The sequence below is a fragment of the Rhinolophus hipposideros genome, assembly GCF_964194185.1.
Source record: "Rhinolophus hipposideros genome assembly, chromosome: 8".
In the NCBI taxonomy this organism is placed as follows: Eukaryota; Metazoa; Chordata; class Mammalia; order Chiroptera; family Rhinolophidae; genus Rhinolophus; species Rhinolophus hipposideros.
The window spans coordinates 30,752,283-30,778,038 of record NC_138054.1 but is presented as its reverse complement, the minus strand read 5'-3'; the positions used below and the strand labels follow the sequence as shown (position 1 = coordinate 30,778,038).

Below are 25,756 nucleotides of genomic sequence, written 5' to 3'. Positions count from 1 at the left end.
CATTTTGTTTTAAGACCGGGTCTTATATAACATTAAGATTTGTCTTGTATTAATTTTTGCTCCAAAAGACCCATTAAAGCTGATGGTCCGGGTAGGTCTTATTTTCGGGGAAACAGGGTAGGTGATGTTCACTTAGGTGTATGTTTTTCTTCCCCCCCCCCCCACTATTGGCTACTTTATCTGGGAGATAATCTATCTAAACATTGGAAGTAGTAGTCTCTGATCATGGAAAATTCTAATCTATACTTCTGTAGGAGTCTGTTGCTTAGAATCTCAGGGATCTGTAGAGACAACCAGAGTTCTGTTAAGAATGATATTGCAGTTACCCAACTGATCTTAGAATCAGGGTTTTGACCTTTTGCCCAATGCCTCGCCTGTCCCCAGTTATAGTACACGGCAGGCTTATGGGCTTAGGCAATAGCTTTGGAACTGCTTTTCTGTGTCCCACCCATTGGGTCAAGTCTTGGCTATAGGCCAGTCTCAAGAAAAAAAGACCTAAGGCTTTACGAAAACTATTGAAGCTGTTATTTCTAGCCCCTGAATAAGACCTTTGGTGGGGGATTGTAACCAGAAGTCTAAGAATAACATTCTAGAGAACATTTCAGCTAAAAGTTCCAACTGATAATTAGTTAAAAGTATTAGACCAAGGAGAAAGATGCTGAAAGAAACAGATAATAAAACTCAGAAAAATGAAACAGAAGAATATATTTTAAGAAGTGAGAGAAAAAAAACAAAAAGTAAGGTGAACGTTATATTTTGTTAGCCAGAAATGACTGAGCATAGAATCAGTGTTAGTGATATACCTCTGTTATGATGGGGGAGAGGCACATATTCTAGAAAAAAACTTATGCATGGTAAGCAGCCTGAGTCATTATCACTTCTAGTATTTAATTACAAGTGTCCAGAACTCTATAAAATCTACACGGAAATCTTTTTACTTCTTTATTAGTGTAGAAACAATTCTTCCTTTTCTCAAGATAATAAACACACTCAAGATAATAAAAAATAGATACATTGAGTATGTTTAACCACATTTTATGATCTTTAAAAGGTACCTCCATAGTTTGAATAGGATATATTATAAAAGTTAGTCAACAAATCTGTTGCTGGAACATATCCTGAAGAAACAACTTAAATGATAGTTTCCCAGAACATCCCGTAAAAGCCTATCTAACTACGTGTGATTAAAATACCAATATACAAAGCCACATTAAACATAAACAGTCCTTTTTAAATTCATAATAATAATTACCAGGCACTGAACAAAGTGATTTACATATACTTAATTCTCAAAGTACTATATGATATGTATTGTCTCTTTTACAATAGTGGATACCTAAGAAAAAAATATTCAAAAGTTTGCTCAGGACACACAGCATTGCAGTCAGGATATGAATTCAAATTAAACTGACTCAGGCTCTTACTTTTCACCTCTATACTAACCTACCTTTATAAGTAAATATTTATACTTTATATACCAGGCAGTATGCTAGATTTTCTATAGATTACCATACATTTTAGCAGAACTAAAGATACGTTTTTACTATAAGATAGGGGCATAGTAAGTGCCACAAAGAGGTGTAAATTAACCAGAGGGTCAAAAAAATAGCATTCATATGCAATGGTTTACAAACAATTATTTGTATGTTTGGGATTGTTTGGATTTGAGTTTTCTTTTTAATTGTTGATGGAGGTTCCTAAAATGTATTGAGGTATATTTATTTATTTATTTTTTTATAATCGATAACAGTTCACAGAAGAAAAGCTTGGCCAGGCAGAGAAGACAGAATTGGATGCTCACTTAGAGAACCTCCTTAGCAAAGCTGAATGTACCAAAATATGGACAGAAAAAATACTGAAACAAACTGAAGTATTATTGCAGCCAAATCCAAGTAAGAAACTTTTGTTTACCTTATTGACTAATCTTATTAAAAGGTACTGTTAGTAGGTTTTTTTAATGTTAAAAAAAAATGTTTTCATGGTTATTGGAAAAATAGAGTTTTTTGGTTTGTGGCTTTGAGATTTATGGTTATTTTTTGTTTGTTTTTGGTGAAGAAATGGGTGATAAACACTTCTTTGTGTACTCTCTAAAAAATTGGCAAATAATGTTTTTCAGACCTTTGTAGAATCCTCTTGAAAACTCAATTTCAGACAGTGACTTTGAATTTTAAGTTATAAAGGGCTATGAAAATAAATTAATCATTTTCACACAAGAGAGAGAATTATCCATAAATCATTAAGGGAAAATTATATAACAAGTTAGTTACCAATTATTTATGTTTATGTTTTACATTTTGACATAAATTATTCCATTTGATTTTTACACAACTCTTGAAGGTTTTTCAGATAACTCAACGTTGCAAATAAGGTGCACAATAATTGTTTATTAACTGAAACTCACAAGTTAGCATTTTGTCCAGTGTTAATTAGAAGTGGAACTTGGACTAGAACCAGGTGTGTTGACACCCATTCTTTTCACTATGAGCTTTACTTTTCAGAGCTGAAGATCAAAGACGACAATGCATGCTTTCCTTCCCCTTTTCCCTAGTGCTATTGTTACCACGTTGTGAATACCATAAACTTTTAGATACTAACTTAAAATTCCAAGGTTTAAATTGTGTTGCAATTAGGTAAACCTCAAGCACTATAAAAAATATTAGTAATTCTGTGCTATTTTTAAATTGTGGTGATCTTTTAAAATAGACCTTTTACACTTTGAGGTCTATTGTCTTTGGATACCATGTAGTACCTCTTACTACATGGTAGTAAGTAGCCTTACTAATTTAAGGCTACTTAAATTATATACAATGGCACCTTAAAAAAAAGTATTAGACAGTTTGCCTCTTGTTCCTTTCTCTACCCATCGTTCCTCATACTCATACATAGTCTGTACTACTACACGTTTTTCTGAATGGCAAATAAGCTCATACAGGACTGGCAAATGGGAATGGTGTCCGTATAAAGAAGTTACAGTGGCTCATATAATACTATTTTACATTAGTATTTTAAGTATGAGACAGTAATGATAATTTTTGTTTTTTTCGTGCTCTTGTAATAAAGTTACATAGATTTTGAGTGGTCAAACCGAACTCTATTTTCTTGTAAAGTCCTATTATTTTTAGTGTATGATTTTTCAGAACCTAGAGTTTTTCAGAAATATATATATTGAATTATACCAGAATTGCCTACATATTTTTAAACATTTTATTATGACTTATTGAAATGAAACACTTATTTAAAATATACCAAATGTTTTATTAACTGAATGAAATCAACATGGGGTTCAACTTTAAACTTTTGACCAGATAGGTAGAAAGCAGCAAAGCTAAGAATCACTCACAGTCAGAAAAAGAAATTCTGAAATTTACGTAACATTGTCTAAATAATTGTTTTGAACTGACTTATTTTGGTTTTAACTAATTTAATGGTTTTAAAATGCTGCTTAAAAACTCCTGATGCTGCACCAGAGACTACAAAAGCAAGTATTATTCCAACAGCCTATTTTATGTATTATCATTAACATTTTTCCAACTTCTGAAGTGTTTCTGTTACTGGTTCAGCTCAATATTGAAATTTTCAGTGCATTGTATGAAACTTCCACTTGTGGAGGAATACCTCACTGTTAGGCAGCAGTGTAAATGTGAATTTCTTAAATATTATACTAACAAACTACTTATTTAGATTTTACTGATTTTTTTTCCTTTCCATTTATGATGTTCTATAATTGCTTTTAACCTTTTGTTTTGTATTTTAACTTATCTTGATGAAATCTTTTGAGTCAATACATGCTCAGAGATGTCTATATACTTAAATAAAATTAAACCAAGGCATCATATTGCTAATTTCTGTCTATATAGACTATTCAAAGTATGGATTGTTCTCTTCTTTATAAACTTCTATGCCTATATTTAGACTCTAGGAAGAGAGTGCTTGCAAGCAAGCAAAACTGCGAAAAAGGCATCAGAAGTGTGTCACTTTTTGGTTCTGGATACCTTATATCCATATTTTCATAGCTGTAAATTCCTGATTTTGAAAATATGAACATATACTCAAAGTTAAAAGTTAGACATTATATGAATGGGGCAAAAGCAACTTCACTATTAATACCAACCTTTTTCTGGAACATAGAATTCCATAAAATACTGATGTAGTCATACTAGTTTTACTTTATTTAAAAATATTTTTGTTCCAAAATATTTTATCATATTTCTAAAATATGTTTTTAGAGTTGTATAATACTCTAACATATAAATTAAAAAATTATATAGTAAGATATATACTAGAAAGCATGCTAATTTCATGTTTATTTTATAGGGCAATAAAAGGCTAGTCGTAGACACAAAACAGTCTTTTAAATAGTTTTGCTTTTTTGAAATCATTGGTAATTTTAAACCTTTCTCCTAGATGCCAGGATAGAAGAATTTGTTTATGAGAAGCTGGATAGAAAAGCTCCAAGTCGCATAAATAACCCAGAACTTTTGGGACAATATATGATTGATGCAGGCACTGAGTTTGGCCCAGGAACAGCTTATGGTAAGTGAAAGTCAAAAAGATCTGTTTAGAAATATCTTTACTTTTAGATTTTTACTATGTAGAGACATCAACATTTAGTAGAATCCATTTTAAGTTCAAATTTTTTATGTTAAAATTTTGGATGAAGTGAGAATTATAGACAACCAATAAATATGTACAGTTCAATTGAATATTTAATATATGTAAGTACATATTGTTCTGAGAATTTACGTGCTTTTTTAGGTAAAAGATTACATGCATTCTTCACTTGTACTCCCATTGAATATTGTAACACCTCTGTTGTACTTAATGATACATTGCAGTTTTTGTTTACATATGTCTCCTCCAGTTGATACATATTTTTTTCATATCTATATACACATATATATGTATATACATACAGGTACATATACATGTATGTGTGTACATATATACACATATATACATATACACATATACATATGTATATACATGTACGTATGCATACATAGACACACACAAACGGCTTTCTTAAGACTTACTTATTTCAATGGGAAAGTACCTGGCACATAGTAAGTGTTTGAACAAATCACTATTGCTTTCGTTACACAATAATGTCAGTACCACAAAAATGTTCACAATGGTTATCTCTGGAGGTTTGGATCACATTTCTATTTTCTTCATGTAATTTAATTTTTTATAATCATACCTTACAGTTATGCCAGCTTTGTTAGTTGCTATACTGACTTATTTAATGTATAACTGAAGTTCGTTATATGTCATTATCCTTCAAATCTAATTTTCTCAGAGCATAAGACTATTTAAGATTTCTATAGCTTCTTTTCCTATTGTTCATGTCTAATAATTTAAGACTTCTGCAAGAAATTGGTCCTTATTTGGATATGAAATAGTTGGTAAATTAAATTATTTTCTACATACAGTCCTGAATTATGAAACAGCTCATAAATTCTGAGACTAAATGAACTTAAACTTTAGTAGTTCTCTTTATGTCAGAAGAAAATAACCTAAATATTGTGTAATGAATGCCATTAATCCATTGACTGGCTTTTAGATATACAACTTTGAAACTTTTACATTGTGTTCTTCAAAATATAATTGTTTCAGAAGTTGGAAAACGCTTAAATTTTCTCTAGTTTTATTTCTAAATTTTAACTATTTTAGAAAAACTTGACACATTAAACAGATTTTTTTCTATTTTTTTTTTTTTGCTGGCTTGTGCCACACACAGTTAGATTCTAGAATCATAAAGTACATGAAGGAGACCCGGCCCTTTGCTTCAGCGGACTGAAAGCCTGGTGGAGCATGAACATCTGAAAGGCTTCTGAATTTTTTCCTTTTTTCATCCACTTAACCTGTTTGCATCTCTAATATTTCCATTCAGTGTACCCTGATTATTGGAATTGGGCTTTGTGGGTCAATTTATTAGTAATTGATAATAGCTGAAATTATTCCAGGCAGTGGAGCTAAGCACTATACAATATAAGTATTATTTCAGTAAATCCTAACTTATATCTACTTACAATGTAAATTTTGTTATCTCCATTTTAAAGAAGCTGAGTCTTAAGAAAGATTGCACGATTCATCCATGATTACACAGCTAGTAATTCAAATGCAGATCTGTATCCAGAAATTGAGCTAACTACTATGATATATTATTACTTTCCTTATCAATCACATCTAATCTCATCCTAACAAGAAGGCATTAAAATCCACAGAACTAAAGCTTATTAGTTCCTTTTCTTTGTGATTCCTTTTCTTTCACTCTATATTCCACAGTACGTGTCCTCGGTTATTTTTAACTTAAAATAACAAATATATACTATTATTTATACAAACTTGAGATAAGTGCATAAATATAGAAACAGAAGACAAATTTTGACTTGATCTACTTATTAAAATATTTTAAGCATTATACTTTTTTATAAGCTTATCTACACTATTTGAACTGTGACCACAAATACTTTTTAGTGTATCCATCCTTATTTGTCCCATTGGTAGAAGTAGTACAATTAACGATAAGGAGTTCATCTTTGTCAATTTTATTTAGATATTTATAATCTTAAATTTATTTTTAAAATAAAACTACCTTAACTACAGTTAATTCTTTTTGATTTTTACTTACGTGAACAAGTGACAACTAACTTTAAATTAGATTAAGTTGTTGATTTATCTTAACATGATTCTATTTTCTGATACTACCAGACAATGGTAAAAAGAAACATTTTTCCTTTGCAGGTAATGCTCTTATTAAATGTGGAGAAACACAAAAACGAATTGGAACTGCAGACAGAGAGCTAATTCAAACATCAGCCTTAAATTTTCTCACTCCTTTAAGAAACTTTATAGAAGGAGATTACAAAACAATTGCTGTGAGTTGAAAAGTGTTTCCTTTTTTTTAAAGTAAAATATTTAGATATAACAGTTTTTCATTTGCCCTCTTCATGACTGTAGATGTAGCAGATTAGAAAATTTAAAAAATTGAGCTAAGTGTTTATTCAGCAGAACACAAAGCTAACCAAAATAAAGGACTGTTGATGATACAGACTCCATTTTTGTGTCCCTACAATGTTATTGAGATACGCTTGCATCCATTTTTGTTCATTATCAGCACTAAAATCTATAGAAAGTTTTCTGGAATGATTATAAAAATATGGCACAAAATATCAAGACAGTGTAGTCATGTAACTATTCATTTAAACTGGGATCCAGAAACCTAATTCTTAGAAGCTATATTTCTGGCTATTAGACTTCTTGTCTTTTTGCATCCCTGAAAGTCCATTATGTTCTTTTCACACAGCTATGCTTTATTGCCAAAGTATAAGAAATAAATATTATCACTTTCCCAAACCTAATCCATTAGTCTGTTATTTTTTAGTTTAATTTGTTTTTTAGGTGATGAAGAGTGGAGATGTAGGATTTTTGCCCCACAATTATTGCAAAACTGCTCTTGTTTTTAAATACTACTTCAAACTCATAATTTGCAGATTTATTATTATAAAATATGATAGAAAATATGTTTACAATGAATTTGTCTCTGGGTGAAAAATATTTGGCCTGAGACAAAGGGAAAACCACCAAGTTGAAATATGATTTTAAAGGTATTAGATTGTCAATAGGATGAAATCTAGCTAAGGACTAATAAAGCAAACTGAATTCTTAAGCTCTTAGAAGCTTGAAGTTCCCATGAGGAATTCTAAGATAACATACTAATGTTTGTTTGTTATTTGTTCTATAAATTTGAAATTCCATTTTGGAGTAGTATAATTGCTTTCAGTGCTCTGGCACATAACATCACATAGGGTATCAATGAGCTTTACCTTAGGCCCATACCTCCTCTGTCATAGACACTTTCTACATAAACTGTAACCGTTAGAAAAAGTTTCTCAAACCTGGGCGCTACTGACCTTTGAGGCCGAGTAATTCTGTTGTGGGAGCTATACTACACTGTAGTATGTTTAGCAGCATCCCTGGCTTCTACCCAGTGAATGCTAGTATCATTTCTCCCCAGTTGTGACAACCAAGAAGATATTGCCAAATGTTCCCTGCGGTGCAAAATCACAACATTGAAACTAGTATTCCTTTGTTTGTACCATCGCCTGCCATCTTTCCTAGATATTCAGAATGTCTCAATCATTTTAAAATTGAAAACAGTAAGAAAAGGGAATCAGATAACTGAATGGTCACTTTATAGCCAATTTTGTAATTATAGATCTTTGTTTATCAGATGATTGATGTATTTAATGGAAAATAATACTTTAAATGTGTATATTCTTACTGGATTTTAACATCATCAGCCTTCATATTTTTCTTTCCTAAACTTACAGAAAGAAAGGAAACTATTACAAAATAAGAGACTGGATTTGGATGCTGCAAAAACCAGACTAAAAAAAGCAAAAGCTGCAGAAACTAGAGCTTCAGTAAGTAGTGTTTTTTAATAGAAAAATATTTTAGGTTAATAGCATTTAGACTTGTAAAATATTTTACTCATATACATGCAAGCTACAGTCTGTCATTAAGACTATAATGTGACGTTAGAGTATTGTTTTTTTATTTTTAAACTCATCAGAACTTAATGCATCCAGATCAGTGCAAAATAGTCATATCAAGAGGCAACATCCTTATTTTAGCTGTACACCTGTTGCTAAAAAACAAAATTATAAGAGCTTCTCAAGCTACGTCATCTTTAAATTTCCTCAGTGGCAATGGCAAATACATCTTTTGGAGTTAGGTTTATTATATTTGAAATATAAAAACAAATAGTTAAGATGAGTGAATAAGTTTGAGAATGCTGTTTGTGGCTTAAAAATTAGATGTGACTGACTCCCTTTCCACATGTGACTCAAACTGACTAAAGGAGTTGTCACCAGGAATAGTTCCAAAACATTCAAACAGTGGCAGCAGGGACTGACAGGTGGATAAATAAGTTGTAGTATATTTTTCATAAAATCAACCTTAGAAGAGCCTTTAAAACTGAGTGGGTATATATTAAATATAGTTATTCAGTGATTTTATATATATATATACACATATATAAAACTTTCTTAAAGGTTTAATTTATAAGCTTCTTATTTAATCTAATGTTTATACTGTTTATATCTCCATTCCAAAGTTTGCAGAGATTAATCACATATAAACAAGTCTGAATTTATTAGAGGAAGCCAATCAGCTAATTCTTAATTTGAGCTAAGAGATGAGTTTTGTTCAGAGGCATGACATTCCTACTGCCTTGACTGTTCCCAACTCACTGCCACTACCACCATTAAGAATCATTGCCTTAAAGGAGCATATTAGCACCGTATTGGTAGAAGTCTGTTGTGGTTCTCTTTTTTGGGGAAAGAAAGGGTTGAAACTTGGTTTTGAATGAAATTCAAAAGTGGTAACTTTGTGTTGGACAGTGATGTCTTATGCGATTACCCCAATATCTTATATGAGCAAAATAAATTATTTTCTTCTAGATGGTTCACCTTTTGGAGATTCTGTATTAGCTCCTACAGGAGAAAAGCTATCTTTGACAAGAGATTAATTGCAAATTCACTGTCTATTTCACCTCAAAATACATCATGACATCATTATCAAGAACAGCCTAACTTCCTTAAACAGGCTTTTTGCAGAATCAGAACTTCAAAATTGAACAATGACAAGAGATTCAGGATATTCATTTCTAGTTGCTAATAATAAATATATAGTAAAATATAAATTGGTTTTTAAGATATTAATTTCATAGTTAGGAAAAAATGTTAAGATAAATAAGAATCATTTGGAAATAAATGTTTGAACTATGACAGAATCTCTTTATTCAAAATACCTACATGTGTCCAGTGATGATTATGGATTAAGAATATGGTTGACAGTGTTTTGTACACATGAAACTAATAATAAATAAATAAATAAATAAATAAATAAATAAATAAATAAATAAATACAAACAAAATGGTTTACCTAAAAAAAAGAAAAAAAGAACATGGTTGTCAAGTATTAGTTTAACTTTCTTTAACAACACTATTATAGGATAATGATAGTCTACTTTTTCACCTGGACAAGTGCCAAAAATCTCACAGATTTAACAGTATACGAGGTCCTTTGATTATTCTAAATTGTTTTACCACTGCTATTAACACATATAAGAACTAAATATAATAGACAAATTTTGAGAGATGTTGCCTTTTGATATATCCAGAGAAGATCTCGACAATTTTTCTGTGCTGTGTATTTTTGAGTACTAAATTTTTCCATGAGAATTTACATTTAAAATAAAAATGAAAGATTATACAAATGACTTTATTCAACAATCTCATTTATACACAACTTTTCTAGGATTTGCATATTACATAAAACTAAATTTGACAGTAGTCAAATATTAAAAATATCAGTCTAGACAAAAATTTACGTTTCCTGATTTTAGTTGTGTTCTTTCCTCCTAGATAACCAACTCATTTTTCTTCAAACTTTATAGTAGTAAGTCTGAAATACTTCAGAAAGGAAAGATCCTTTTAGTTTGTTATTACATAAAGCTTTGAGGCATGCCTGTATTTTGTGAATATTTTTCTGTATTTCTCTTCCATTTCCTTAAGAATACAGAAAAATAGAAACCACTGAGAGTTAGGATTGCTGTTTTCTTCTTCTTCTTTGACACATTTCCTGGTTTCTAGTTGGCAGCTGAAGAGGTTACTCTAACCTCAGACATTCTTTGATTTTACTTATTTATAAATTTCCATGGAGTTTGTTTTTTTTGTGTGTGTGACTAGTTATTCCTCTGCAAGTAAGGTTTGGGACCTGAGCATATCGTCCCTTTTTTTTTTTTTTTTTAAATTCATTTACTGGTTTCTTGTGACCTCTTTTAAAATTCTGTATTTACTGAATTCTAATTTTGTACAAGGTGCTTTGCTGAGGAGCTCATAGATAAATAATGCAAAATCTCTGCTGTCCTTGGTTCACAGTCTCATATAGTAGATTGAATTTTTTGACATTTAGCCCTATATTTCTGCTTGTCTCCAATAGTGCTACTTTACTAATGTGTTTTATTAGTTAGTATTAGTAACTAGTGGTTGCTAACTACTAATGAAGAATGGTAAAGCTACAGCAAAGCTATTTCTCAAATATACTAATTAAATAGAAAAGAGAAAATCTACTTGAATGTTTCACAATGAACAAAAATAAAATATAGTTTTGAAAATAGTGTAAAACTTATGTCAGAGAAGCAAAGACAAATATAACTTCTACATTTAAATTTTAAGGCACAGACATTTATTAACCTAATCTTAGTCTTTTATGAACTTAAAAAGTTATTTTAGAGTTTTGTTAATGAGAAGAAACAAATCATCTGGCTTCAGAGCTCGCTGATATTTGGAGGTTTAGACCTCTGGCACTTTTGGATATCGAAAAATGATGGAAGATACATCTTCAACATAACATAGTTAGTATGTCCCTCTGCCCATTTAAGCGTTTCCATAGCACTCTCAGGTCTTTATAAAATTAGTGAATTTGTAACACCATCATGTAACCTTAACTTTTAGGTACATGTATTAGAATATAAAGTTTATTAAAAATACCTTTCATATTTCTTCAGAGTATGCCAAGACCTGGCTGAGGCTGATTGAAAGAGAACATGGATGAAGGCATCATACATTCATAAAATAGAAATGATCTTTGAATAGGAAAGCTGTGGGTAGGCAGAAGGGCTTTTATAGGTGGAAATTAATAAAATTATAGGTATTAGTGGCAGTTTTTAAAGTGATGCATTTTCTCTAAGTGATTCTAATTTAAAATCAAGCATCAACCATATTTTTTGTCTTTGAAAATTCTATAGAATAATATACTTGTGTGTGTTTTTTTGAGAGTAGAAAATCATTTTATCACTTGTTTTCTACCTGTTTGTGTGTTCTTTATTGTGCTGAAGTAACTTGTTTCACTGTGTTCATTGGTATAATGTGTTCTTTGTCTCTTACTTATGTACTTAAGCAACTAAATTCAGCTCGCCTTGAAGGAGATAACATTATGGTAAATTTCTCTCACATGCTCAACTTCCTGCATGTAAAATGGCTGAAGGTTTGTTGGCCTACTGTGTTTTCTACATCATGAATAAAGTGCATTCTCTTGCTATTATCTGCATGTAAATATCTAAAACATTCGAAGCCATGAATTCATTAGTCTAACAAAAAATATAGGGAATACTAGGTGAAGTAATATTAGAACTTAAAGAAAAGAAATTGTGGTTCTAATTGCCAAATATATTACCTAAGCCAAATCCAGATTTTAGAATCTGAATTTATACATAAATAGATTGTGCTTTTCATGTCCAATAAAAGATATTAATTTAGCTGGAACTTGGTATTTTCACTGTTGGTGAAGAAAATTAACGAAATTAACAACTTATATAGAAAGCTATAAGGTACACAGATTTGCTTTGCTTCTTGGTACCTTTGTTTCCTTAATTTTCACCCAAACTCAATATAGAATTACAGTGGTACCTCGGTTTCGAACGTAATCCATTCCAGAAGATCGTTCTAATTCTGAAATGTTCGAAAACCGAGGTGCGGTTTCCCCATAAAAGGTAATGCAAAATGGATTAATCTGTTCCAGACCTTTCAAATCAACCCTTAAACTGCAAATTTAGCCTGAATTTTACTACCTAATGATACCATAGATCCATAAAATTTGCAGTGTTCATAAACCGAAATGTTCGTCAATAGAGACATTCAAAAACCGAGGTACCACTGTAGTTTCTTCTGCAATTCCAGGCCAAGACAAACCCCAGTAGTTCAGGCATTTCTGTACTGGCAAGGCATATTATATTCCCTGTACAGTGTTAATGTACTTAAGAAAGTTGCAGGATAGTGATAGCCTTGGGCAATAATTGACAGAACTGTTACATAGTACCCAATGTGTGTTTTGAGCTTGAGAAAGTGTTCAAGATGTTAGGAATTTTTAATTTTTTAACAAAATAGAAGTTTGTAATTTCTGAACATAGCCCAAAAACTTATGTTAGCCAATAAAGATGTATGAAGTGTTTATTATTATACTCCTAGATACATTACTTCTTATAGAAATGGCATGGAACCTGCAGTACAGTTAATAATAAATTGACAGTTGATTGCTTTTATTCCATTACCATTGAACTACAAGCAGGGGAGGGGGAAAAAATCTATGAAGCCCTGGCTAACTTAGGGCCTTCTTTAGATAGCAAGAGAATGCATTCATTTATTTCCATTGTGCTATTTGTAGGTAAATAAAAAGAGTGAGACTTGTTTCAATCATTGATAATTTAGCACATAAATTACAGGTTTCCTTTTAGGTAAAAATATCCTAAACAATTAGCAAGACTGTTTTCAGTTATTAGGCATTTATTTTACTACTGTTGTCATCTACTTAAAGTAAGATGCATTTAAGTCTGGTAATTTTAAATTCATTATAGCTCTGATTTATTGTGCCCCCTCCAGATGGCTATATCAGTGTTCAGTGTCCATTTATTCTTGTTTTGTTTTAATTTCCTAAAATTCTAGAATTTTAGACCTAAAAAGGAATTAGAAATAATTTAGTCCAAACCTCTCATTTTACAGATCAAGGAAACTAGAACTAAGAGAGGTTAAATATTCCCAATTTTAGAAAACTTGTTCTTATTTATAGAATTAGTAAAAGATTCAAAAATTGATAGTATTGATACATATCAAGGCATACTTTCACAGTATATTCAGCTGCACTAATTTAGTTACCACTATTTAATCTGTTAGTGTAATTCTGGAAAAGGAGTATGCCATTTGAATTAAATTATTTACATTTTTCTGTACTAAGTTGTAGAAAATGTTAAATTCCAACTTTCTTTCATGCTCTATATTTTTCTCTAATTTTTAATGCTGGCTAGATTTGGGCAGAGGAAGTGACAAAAGTAAGTAAATTATTAAACTACAGAATTATGAAACAAGAATTTGTCATTCATTCAGTAAATATCGGGCAATAACCATGGGGCTAGTCACAGTCTTTGTTACTATATCTTATTAAAATCTGACTGATTATGGAAAGCTCAGGTCCATTTGGCTAGTAGTAACTCCACAGAACAGTAGAACAAAGCTGCAGAGATGTGGTTTGCACGCACTCTTGATACCTTTTATATTAAGTGGTAATCTTTACAATGCCTTGTCAGAAGATTTGGTTGTTCATATGACAACTATGTAAAATATAGTTAACACCATGTTCTTTATCTTCATAGAATTGAATGTATCATATGTCACACAAATGAATTTTCTAGTTTACTGAAGCTTGTTCTCTCCAGCACCAAAGCTAATTGTTCTCACTTTAGTTGAAAATATTTGTAAAAAATAGTATTTTACTGCATTAAATACATGATAGCATATATTTAATTTTACTTATAGTTAGGATCTTTATTATGAATATCCATTATTATACTGTATAACAATTGGCTCTGTTTGTTTTTAAAGTATGTTGTCCTCTCCCTCAGTGTCAGACTGTCACTTTTAGAAGCTGTCCATATGCCTGCTACTAGCAGTCCCTCTGCCTGTGTTGCTATTTCTAATATTTCTGGGCTGGGAAATCAAATAACTAAGCCAGAATTTAATAAATAAAATTACGACTTCAGTGCCGATTAGTTTCAAATCCTACTTGAGGTCTTCAGAAGCATTTTTCATTTCCTTTTTATGTTCGGGCCTACCAAAATCTGACCTCCAGACGAGGACAGTGAGGTGTTTATGGCCCCTGGGTATTAATAGTTTTACAAACTTTAACTTCATTTTCTGACTTTGTAGGATTGCTGACTATTTCATGCGTAGGTTATAGAGCTATTGACTCTATGACTTGGAATACCAATGTGAAATTCTTGACTTATTCTCTCATGCCCCTTTGTGGAATCCATTCATCAACTAAATTATGGTTCCACCCTGGCCTCTGATTTCTTCCTGAACCTCTAGCATGAAAAGGTGGCAGAGTAACCTAGAAGAGAATATAGGTTAAACAAGAAAACCAGGGTCTCTTCTACTTTGGTTAGCATGCAGGTACATCACAAAATTTCTGATTTGATTCTGCAGTCTCTTCAAGTTTGGGAAATATTTGATATAATAGGAAGAAACTCATGAAACAAGTATTTACATTATTTATATATGAGAAAAACTTAAGAAAATATATCAAAATAGATTTGAGGAGTTTTCTTCTATAATTCTTCTGTTATTTTTGCAGTTAAAAAACGTTTAATTTTAAAACTTCCTATTCCTAGAATATTTTAAGATTTAAGCCCATAGAAAAAATAACACCGGTTTAAGTTTGTCATAGCAAATGCATGAGCTAAATTTCTAGCTTATAGTTACCCAGTCCTGATATCACAAAGCAACAAATTCTTGACCTTTTTCCAAGTTACATCCTAAAAGAACTCTTCTTGCTTTCCTAATCCAAGTTATGCTATCATATATACTGTAGGTCATTTAGCCCAGTGACAGTAATTCTAAGCATCTTAATTGTAAAATTAAGTCCGGGAATGAGATTTTCTGGAGGACAGATTAAAACCCTTTAAATTTATTGCCTTTCTTTAAACCCTTTTTACCTATCTAATAATGGGTCATTTTTTTCCTAAGTCAATTAATTATACTGAACCTAATTTCAGTTAACCTTAGCCTCTCAGATTAATTATTATGTGTCAAAAGTAGAAATGTTTTGGGACTTTTAACTGTTTGCAACCACCCAAGACATATACTGAAACTTGTTCAAACATGAGATTTGTTTCCTTCCTGTCGCCTTTTCTAAATATAAAATCTAGATTTTACAGAATGACATTTAGGCTTTGTTACATGGTGCCTTTCTTCACAAATAATTTTGCTCAAACATTGAAGACTGATCTCTTATCCTTAATAAGGTCATATTATTTTTTTTCATTCAGTGTTTTAGCTTTAAAACATTTCCACTTCAGACTCAAGTTTCCGGGTCACTATTAATTTGCTGCCTAGCTTACTTGCTTATACCTTGTACAAAAATATTGCCATTTAAGTAGGCTTTTCTGCCATTTCTACTAAAGGTTTTTAAATCAAGTTGTACTTGTACAATCAAAGATCTACATGGAACTAGCCTCATTTACTTCTGAAGTTCATTTATTTTTGATTTGCTATGGTTACTTCTATTAACCACAACCTTTTTGTATTCAGTCAAGCAGAACAGTAAATAGTGCTGATGTAACACTGAAGTGATTGGTTTTCCTTAACATTTTCCTTAAGAAGAACATTGATTCTTTTATTCTCCTGGGATTTTTTTCCATTCCATACTAGCTTCCAGATGAAGTTTACTTCAGTCCTGTTATAAAAGCACCGTGTATTCTGGTTTCAGTGAAGTAAAATTTAATTTTACCTCAACTTATTGAGTAATTCAAGCTTATTTCTATAAATCCAGTCTAGTAATCAATTCTCAGTCCTGTCTGCCAGGTCTGTTGCCAGTGAGATGATAATATAACAACTGATTATCTATTTTGCTGCTACTTCCTTGTTAACTAGTTCACTAGGTTAACTATTGTCAGGGCAAAGAAGAGGGAGGTGGGGTGTGAAAGGAAAAAGTTCAGACCTTGTTTTTATACTATAGTCTTGGAGCTATTGTAATTATTTGGCTGAGGGAAAACAGTTTCTTCTGGAGAGGTAGTAGAAATTATCATTATAATAACATTATTACCGATGATGATTCCCAATGAGAGAGAAAGTTATTTTGAGTGAGCTATCAGATTTTATTTTCTCCTCCTCACTTACTACTAACCAACTCTTTAAAGGTTTGAGAAGATTTTTTTTTTTTGCCAGTATTTACTGTTTTTAGATCATGTTGATTTTTCAGTGAACTGTTTTGCCCCAGTATTAAACCTGTGTCTGATGATTGAAGCTAGTAGTGGTGTGCTATTATACACACTGCTTTCCAGCTCCAAGGTCTTCACTTTGGTAACTTGAAATCAACTATGGTAGAAGTATTTATACCATGAAAATGAACACATTAATGTCTTTTTTTTTTTCCTGGAGAGCTGATTTACTAGCATACCATTGATTAAATGTCATCCATAACTTGCAGAAAAACCCTAGCATGTGTTATAGATAATATTTCTGCTTAAAGCATATTTTATGCAAAGTTTGGAAAGAAAAATTAAAAAGAAAGACATAAGGACAAAGAGTACTTTGAAGGTACCTAAGAACCATGTACCTGAAAACAAGTATATGATTGGTAACTAAAAACAAAAGGTTAAAATACTATGGTTTCATTCTGAAGTGTTTTATTTGAGATTAAAGGCTATCTTTAACTTCAAAGTAAAGTATGATAATAATTAAGAATTTTTTGAAATACTATTTTATACATATAAATTGGTAATTTTAAGACTTGTAAAATGTTAAAGTTTAACAAAATTGATACTTGGAAATATATTGACTGTCCCATAAAAGTTTTTCTAGGTTTTTATGTGTATGTCATTAAGCTTTGGCATTGATAAATTCTTTTGACTCAATTACTGGTAGGAATCGGTTCTATCTAGGTTGAGTAATATAGGAAAACTAAGATCTAGAAACCAGGGGCCAGTTTAGATATAAAGCAGAATCAGGGAATTGCTCGATTAGCATTTGCAGTTTGTTTGGGAGATTTTTTTTTTTTAACAGTCTAAATGAATGTACATAAAATGGACTAAGTTGTCTTAATGAGATTCTAAAACTGTGTTCCAATTTAAGTCTGAACAGGAATTAAGAATAACTCAAAGTGAATTTGATCGTCAGGCAGAAATTACCAGACTTCTACTAGAGGGAATCAGCAGTACACACGTGAGTGTTCGTTCCTTCATTGGAAATTCATTTGGAACAAAAGACTTTGATAGTCCTAAGGCAATTTGGAGATGAAAAAATGAACTTCCTTTTCAGTCATTTATCAGGGAAACTTAAATTGTGGCACTTTCTAAAATATATAAAGAAATATTTAAAATTTTTGTTTATACCTCATCACCTAGTTATCCCACCGTCATCATAGTTGTTGGTTTTTGTTGGCTAAACAGTTTATTACACCATTAAACTAAAGTCAATTTTAATAAGTTTTGTAGTAAAATGTTAGATACTAGTCATTCTCCCTGAGTATAGTGTTGTATTCTGTCTCCCCTTACTTAGCATTTGCTACTTTAAGTAGATTATAAAGCTAAGAAGTGACTGTAACTTTCCTTTGCAGGCCCATCATCTCCGCTGTCTGAATGACTTTGTAGAAGCCCAGATGACGTACTATGCACAATGTTACCAGTACATGTTAGACCTCCAGAAACAACTGGGAAGGTGGTAATTTCCTTTTAGACATGAAATTCTGATAAGAGAAGAAATTCAGATTTTTGCATATGAACTAATAATAGAGGTGAAGACTAGAAGAATTAAAGGCTTTTATTAGCTTGCTTAAAATCGGATTTTTTTTTTTGTAAGGAAAGTAATTATCAGACTTCTGAGGTTACAACATTTTGAGCTTTTCTGGCACAGAAGAATGTTAACAGGATGAGAAGATAATTTAAATGAATACCTTTTTAGTGCTGTATAAAGAAAGCTTTAAAAGTGTTTGAAGTTCACTTTTCTATTGAATGCCTTTGCAGTTAGTGGAGGAAGATATAGTTACATTGACACTTAGTTGCCCTTAGAGATAAACTAATTTATACTTATTCACTACTCACTTGTCCACTGTTTTTAAAAAAGGGTTTTAGAATAGTCTGTAAGACTTCAAACCCATTAGTGTTATTATTTTGATTGTGGTCATATACTTTAACACAAAATGATAGAAAAATCATATAGCTCAATCATTCATTCAAATAACCTATTGAACATCTGCCAAGTGTTCATTCAATGTTTAAAATTCAAATATTATTTAACTGTTCTATACTCTAAGATTATATCAACAAATAGAACAGTCAGAATTGCTTACCCTTATGAGCTTATGTTGTAAAGTGACATTGGAAATAAAATGATGTATAGGACAAACCTGGTCTCTGCTCTCACACTTTAGTCCATGTAGAAATACAGAATACAGGTGGACAGGACATGTGGTGAGTGATAAGGCAGAAGTGCAGGTTACTGTCAGGGACATCTAACCGTGACTCACGTGGGTCTAGCGAAGGTTCACAGATCATTTTAGTAGGAATAATCTGGATGAAGAACGGGGCAGGGATGACTATTCCACGCATAGGAAGAACATGTATAAAAAAGGGCCAAAGGAAAGAGTGGCAAGTTCAGGAAACTGACAGTAGTTCGTTCTGATGGAAGCATGATGTTCAAGTTAAGAATGGGTTGTAGATGAGGCTGGAAGATAGATGAAATGAAGCAGGATCATGTCGTGAATGCCCTTTGAGTAAAGGTAAGGAGTTTGCAATTTATATAGTGAGAAACTATTAAAGCAGGGGGATGATGTGTAACATTTTATGTAGAACTATCAAAAGAAGTTATTTCAAGGAAGAAGGCAGAAACAACAACTCACCACTTTGGTGTTGCTTTCTCATATTAATCATTCAAAAGTCGACCTACAACAAAATTAAGCATATTCACAAAACCAATTTTATATCTTAAAAATGAGTTCTAACCTAATACCATTAGTTATTCTAGTAGGATTTACAGAAGGATTTATTTACACTTCTTGAAGCTTTGTTAGTGGTGTTAATATCTGAAAGCAGAACACCACTTTATCCCCACATCATTACAACTATTTTAAGCCCACGAAGCCTTAGTACTTCCTTTTCAGTTTGCCCTAATACTCTGGGAGTGTAGCAAAGGGATTGCTGCGGTTACTGTTCATACTTGTATTCTGCTTACAGCCACACAGATGCTTGGAACTCAGTCATTCAAACAAAATCTAGTTATTGCTGCACTTTAGGATAAGCTCACACATTGCAGAGTGAAGCCGGTGCTGTTATTCTAGGGAAGAACATCCAGGTTGTCCCTCTGCCCTCAGAGAATTCTGTTACTGGTAACGACCAATGATAGAGAGTGGGGGAGTTTTAGGCCTTTCATTTGTTGCAGGTTATGCTTTTTAAGACCACATATAGAAACTTTCAAATGCAGAACCTGAAAATCACCCAGATGCTCACTAGCACGTGGGTGAGCGGTTCCTGAGGGTAGCACCAGGCGGTGAACATGTCAGTCAGTGGCGGTAAATAGCAGTGTTGGTGGGTAGTAACCGAACAACAGCATCACTGAGGAAGGGCTTCAGTGTCCCAGCTACTCTTCTAGACACCTCACCTGCGATAATGTTATAATCCTCACTCCACATTTTACAGATGAGAAAGGAGCACTAATCACAAGATTAGTAAATATATTTTACTTTTAAATAATTGGGAGGTTTTAACATATCAAGTTACAGTGGCAGGAAGTCTGTAGTTTTTTAAATGTGTCAGTAAAAGTTCTTAGAAAGTGAAAAATGTCCTTTCAGGTTTTTTGTTTGGTTCGTTGGTTGATATTTTTGTTTTGTTTTTCTTTTTACAATTCTCCAAACAATTTTGGAGAACTCAAAATAGGTAGCTCTTAGTGGCTAAATATACAAGTAAATTTGAAAGTTAAATTCTATGGTTAGAGATTTTTTAAAATCACATATGTTGAAAGAAAAGTCTTCTTTTTTTAATCTTCAGAAATGTATAATTATTGCTGCTGAGGACTGAGTTCACTGAGGAAAGGATGCTAGGAAATGTGTTCTTAATTTTGGAGTGAAACCTGAATTAGAAATTCATTCTTTTTATTCTGAGAACCCTTTTAATTCATCAGAGAAACATTTGCTTTTAATTTTAAAAAATGTATTATTCTAGGCATAAGGGACACAATGTAAACAAAACTGATCAAATCCTGGCCTTTATGGAACCTACATTCTATTTGGAGGTAGAGGGGAGTAGAAAATCTGTGTGTATGTGAATTACGTAGTATATTAGAAGGTGATGAACACTGGAGAAAAATACAGCAGGGAAGTACCTTCGTTAGGGGTAGAAGTTTGCAGTGGTCAGAGAAGACAGAGACTTAAAAGATGTGAGGACGCAAAGCATGCAGCATCTGAGAGACAGTATTCCAGGAGAGGGTACAGGAAGTACAAAAACCCTGAAGCAGGAACATAGCTGTTATGTTCAAGCATCAGCAGGAGTCTTGGTTGGAGATGAATCAAGGAGACTGAGCTGGAACACATAGGGCTTTGGAAGCCACTCTTTGGCCTTTGGCCTGTACTCAGAGATGACAAACCAGATTTTGAGCTGAGGAGTGACATGATTTGATTTTAGCCGTTAACCGGATCATTCTTGCTGTTCTATTGAGGATGGATGTTAGAGGGTTAGATGTTAGATGGGTAGAGGCTGACAAACCTGTTTGGAACCTATTGGAATAATTTAGTCACTTAGGAGATGACGGTGGCTTGGGTCAGGGTGATTGTGGTAGATGTGGTAGAAGTGTTTAAACCCTGCGTGTATTTTAAAGGTAGAGCCAGCAGGATTTGTTGACAGCCTTCATGTGTATGAGACAGAGGAGTCAAGAATTACTGCTACTGTTTGGCCTGAACAACTCGAATAATGGACTTGTGGTTAATTAAAATCAGGAAAGCCCCAAGAGGAGCAGGTTGGGGTAGGAGGGCATGTTTGGTGTATCAGAAACCCAGATTTAGACATATTAATTTGAAATGTGCATGAAACATCTAAGTGGAGCTATCCAATTTTATGATCTGCAAGTCTGGAATTTTGGGGCTGAGTTAGAGATGTAAATTAGAGGCATCGGCATGTCAAGGATATTTAAATATGTGAGAGTGGATGAAATCACCAAGGGAGTAAGTACAGGTAGAGAAAAGAGGAGTAAGGACAGAGCCTTGACATACTTCAACATAAAGAGCTGAGGATCCATCTAAGAGGGTGGTAAGTAATGAAAAGTGTGGTGAGAGATAAACTAAGGGCGTGACCTGAAGTCACATGAAGATGATAGAGAAAAGTGGAGAGGAGTGATCCACTGTGATCACTAGATAGGTCAAGTGAAATAGGACTAACAGTGGATCACTGGGTTTAGAACACTGAAGTCATTGCTGACTTGGACAGGAGTAGTTCTGGTGGAACAGTAGGGGCAAAAACTTGTTTGTATTGTAAGAGAATGGAAGGAGAGGAACTGTGAAGGTAAGTATAGGTAAGTCTTTCAAGGAGTTCTCGTATAAGGAGGAGCAGAGAAACGGAGCAGTAGCCAAAGGAGAAAGTGTGCTCCAGCAGATTTTTGTTTTTTAGGATAGGAGAAATAAGAGCATGTTTGTAAGCTGATGAGAATGATACAGTAAATGGAGAAAATATAATGTGGGAAAGAAAGGGAAGAATTGCTAGGGTTGATGTCCTTGAGAGAAGAAAGATGATGGGATTTTGTACACAGGTGGAGAAACCAGCCTTAGGAGAATAGACAGCTCATCTGTAGTGAGAGGAGAAATGACCAAAAGCATGGAAGTTGCCTAATTGTCCTTTTTTCTCTCAGTTAAAAAGGAAAAAATTCATCAGCTGAGTATAAAAGTGAGGGGAAGTTAATGGACTAAAGAAATGTAATTTCCAGGCAGCATCATAGACCCCCGTGACGTTCCTTCTCATAAATTGAATGTACAACCAGACAACATGGTTTTGTATTTTTCTCTTACCACAGTAGGTATATAGATATTAAGTAGGTAAATAGGGACATTTTTACCAAATGAGCACAATGATGTAAGGGGCATAGGCAGTGAAGAGATATGTGGGGGTATGGGGTGATTATAATTAACCATGGACGTGAAGGGTGTGTTGGTAGGATGATAGGTGATAGGTCTGTGGTAGGACCGTAGATCCCAGATAAGCTTGTTAAAAGAAAGAATACCAGGAATAAAAATGGTGAGAGAATGAGGTGTTGGAAATTATGATTATTGGAAGGATTTTAGTTTTTAGAATTGATAAAAGTCTACATGAGGTGGGAATGGGTAGATGAACTAGGGTCAGGCACAGAATCACTAGAAGAGTTCGTGGATCTGAGAGGCCAAAGTGTTGGAAGAATTACCTATATGGTATTAAAACCTCAAGAATTAAGATAGTGTCAGTGAGCCAGGAGCTAAAATCTAGAAATGAAGAGAAAGGAATGAGGCATCTGTACATAATTGCAGTAAGAGATGGTGGGTAGTATCTAGTCAAATAACATGAAATTCAAAGATTGGGTATGATTGGTTGCGGCGGGAAAGTGTAGAAATGGTCATGAGGAACATAAAACTCCTATTCTATCCACTTCTAGGCTCAACGATTATGGGAGATAAACCCCAAGCATAGATAGGGAAAGTTTAGGTAAGAGGTTAAGGATAATGGGAATTTTGCTGCTGGCTAACTGATTTCCAGGTGGCACAATGGTCATAAAGAGAAGGAAATTGTATTTTATGGAGGGATGACTTTCACCTACCCTACCAAATGAGGCATTTTATATTTTCACTTAATGGATTTATTAAAATTTAAATATGAATTTTCATAGGAAACTTTCATCCTTAGAAATGGTTGGATTAGAATGATGATAGGCCAGCTATTTTTATAGTGTTTTCCATTTAGTATTGGAGAAACAATAGCCTTACAATAAATTAAATATTCTAATTATCTGTAAATTATTTATAAGCACATCAATCACAGCGATTTCATTAATTTCTAATAAAAAATTTTCCCTAAAAAATAGAAGACAAAATGAACTTAAGAAATTTCCCTTTTTCTCTCATTGAGTCTACTTTATGATAATTATTAGTCATAACATGTTATTTGAATATCCATCTCCTCACTTGCCTATATGTCCATAAAGGAATGATATCATTTTATCTTTATGTCTTCAGCTTGTGGTAGTGATGCTAGACAGGTAGATACTCAATAAATACTTGTCATTTCAACAAATAGGAAATGTGATTGGATCGATTTTATAAAAAAGATAATTCAGTTACTCAAATGTTTCTCAAAGAATTATTAGCTACTACCACAAGAGTAGTTTTCATTGATAATTTGTATTTAACAATTCATAATGAGGAAGACACCAATAAAATATGTAAATAGAAGCTTTTTGAAATTATTTTAAGGATAAACTCACTTTTTGGGGGGCGGGGGGGGGAATAGCCATTCTATTTTTTAAAAACTTTTCTAAGTTTATAACTGTAAAAACAGTTTTGAAACAAACTTTCAAGGATTTATAATTTTGAAAGCCACCTGAATTTTCTCTAGTATAATTAGCCCAATAAGGATAAGCTAGACAGCAGGTATTGTCATTAAAATATTAACATCTGTAAATCTTTCTTCCTTTTGTAGAAAGTAAACACTGCCACCAGGTGGTAATATTCAGGAACTTGCGTTACTTGGAAATATTAATATTAATCAGCCATTTTCTTTTTAACAGTTTTCCATCCAATTATCATTGTAACAACAATCAGACTTCTGTGGCACCTATACCATCTGCTTCATCAAATGTGGCTGGTTCTCCTGCCTTGACTTCAACAAGTGGGCTAGTAATGACCTCTCCTTCCAACCTTATTGACCTTAAGGAGTGCAGTGGCAGCAGGAAGGCCAGGGTTTTGTATGATTATGATGCTGCAAACAGTAGTGAATTATCACTTCTGGCAGATGAGGTGAGTAAAAAAGAAAATTACATCGTAGATTGACATATATTCTATATAACAAAGTGAAAAGTTCATTATTTATTTGGAAATAGTTTATCATGAATGCTTTCATAGATTTCAGATGGTAATACTAACATTTTATAGAATTTTAACTACTATTTAACAAAATAGAACATTACAGAAATATCTAAAGCTTTTAACTGCTAAATAACTGGAAGATTTCTAAAACTGCCTCTAAAAATATCCTTTACCTTTCAACAAAATGTGTAATGTTGAAGTCCTTTGATAGTGAATAGCTTAAACAAATTAAATACAAACCTTATTAGTTTCCCTGTGCGTGTTTATTTTTAACATAGTAACTGGAAATATTTTATTTTATAGGTGATCACTGTGTTCAGTGTCGTTGGAATGGATTCAGACTGGCTAATGGGGGAAAGGGGAAATCAGAAGGGCAGAGTGCCAATTACCTACTTAGAACTGCTCAATTAAATAGGTGGACTATGGAAAGAGTGTCCATCATGACACCGTATTTATATACAATTAACTCTAAATAAAGCAGGGTTAGTATCTTCCATGTTCATGTCTTAAGAGACTGAAAGAAAATACCAGCCATCAGAAACCAGCCTTTCTGCCAATAAAATTGCATGGTAAATATTTCATTACAGAATTTATGTTAGAGCTTTCATGCTAAGAATGTTTTCTTACAAAATTCTTTCTACTGAGGTTTCACTAATAAGCACTACTTTTGAGCCCCAACTTAAAGCAGAAAAACTGTTTTCTACTGAATTTTTCACTAATGGCAAGCTTTTTCTTTTATGTAAAATAAATTTATTGTGAAATGATGTCAGTGACTCATTTATTAGGTTCAATTAATAGCCAAAGAATAAAATTAAAATTTGTTTTTAAATGTCGATTTAAAATGAGCTCTAAAATATAAATCCCTTTTGTGAAAAATACAATGTTTTTGAATGTTTCCATAAACAAATGCAATTATACCATGTATACCTTGTTTTCCAACAGAAATTGAATTATTTCAATACTGTATTTCAATGGGTTATGGTGGGGGGGTTGTTTGTTTTATTAACACTACTGATTGGTTTCTTTTAAATTTAAGAACTAGTCTTTGAAAAGCATTACTGTATTTCTTTGGTATATTTGCAGTTAAAACATCTGGAACAAGCTC

At 32.6% G+C, this 25,756-nt stretch overlaps 1 protein-coding gene across 4 annotated transcripts in view; it reads left to right on the top strand.

Annotated features, from left to right (window-relative positions):
• SH3GLB1 (SH3 domain containing GRB2 like, endophilin B1) overlaps positions 1-25,416 on the top strand; it is a 34,160-nt gene extending 8,744 nt beyond the window's left edge. The window contains exons 2-11 of one of the 4 annotated variants that reach the window (XM_081056171.1): positions 1,751-1,892; positions 4,405-4,533; positions 6,748-6,881; positions 8,337-8,429; positions 11,971-12,057; positions 13,871-13,894; positions 17,694-17,783; positions 18,178-18,278; positions 24,354-24,582; positions 24,955-25,416. In XM_081056171.1, the coding sequence (XP_080912297.1) occupies positions 1,751-1,892; positions 4,405-4,533; positions 6,748-6,881; positions 8,337-8,429; positions 11,971-12,057; positions 13,871-13,894; positions 17,694-17,783; positions 18,178-18,278; positions 24,354-24,582; positions 24,955-25,062 (1,137 nt within the window). In that variant the 3' untranslated portion in view covers positions 25,063-25,416. The remainder of the gene's footprint in view (positions 1-1,750; positions 1,893-4,404; positions 4,534-6,747; positions 6,882-8,336; positions 8,430-11,970; positions 12,058-13,870; positions 13,895-17,693; positions 17,784-18,177; positions 18,279-24,353; positions 24,583-24,954) is intronic. The other 3 variants (XM_081056168.1, XM_081056169.1, XM_081056170.1) reach the window with 3 other exon arrangements.
• Positions 25,417-25,756: the final 340 nt, after the last annotated feature.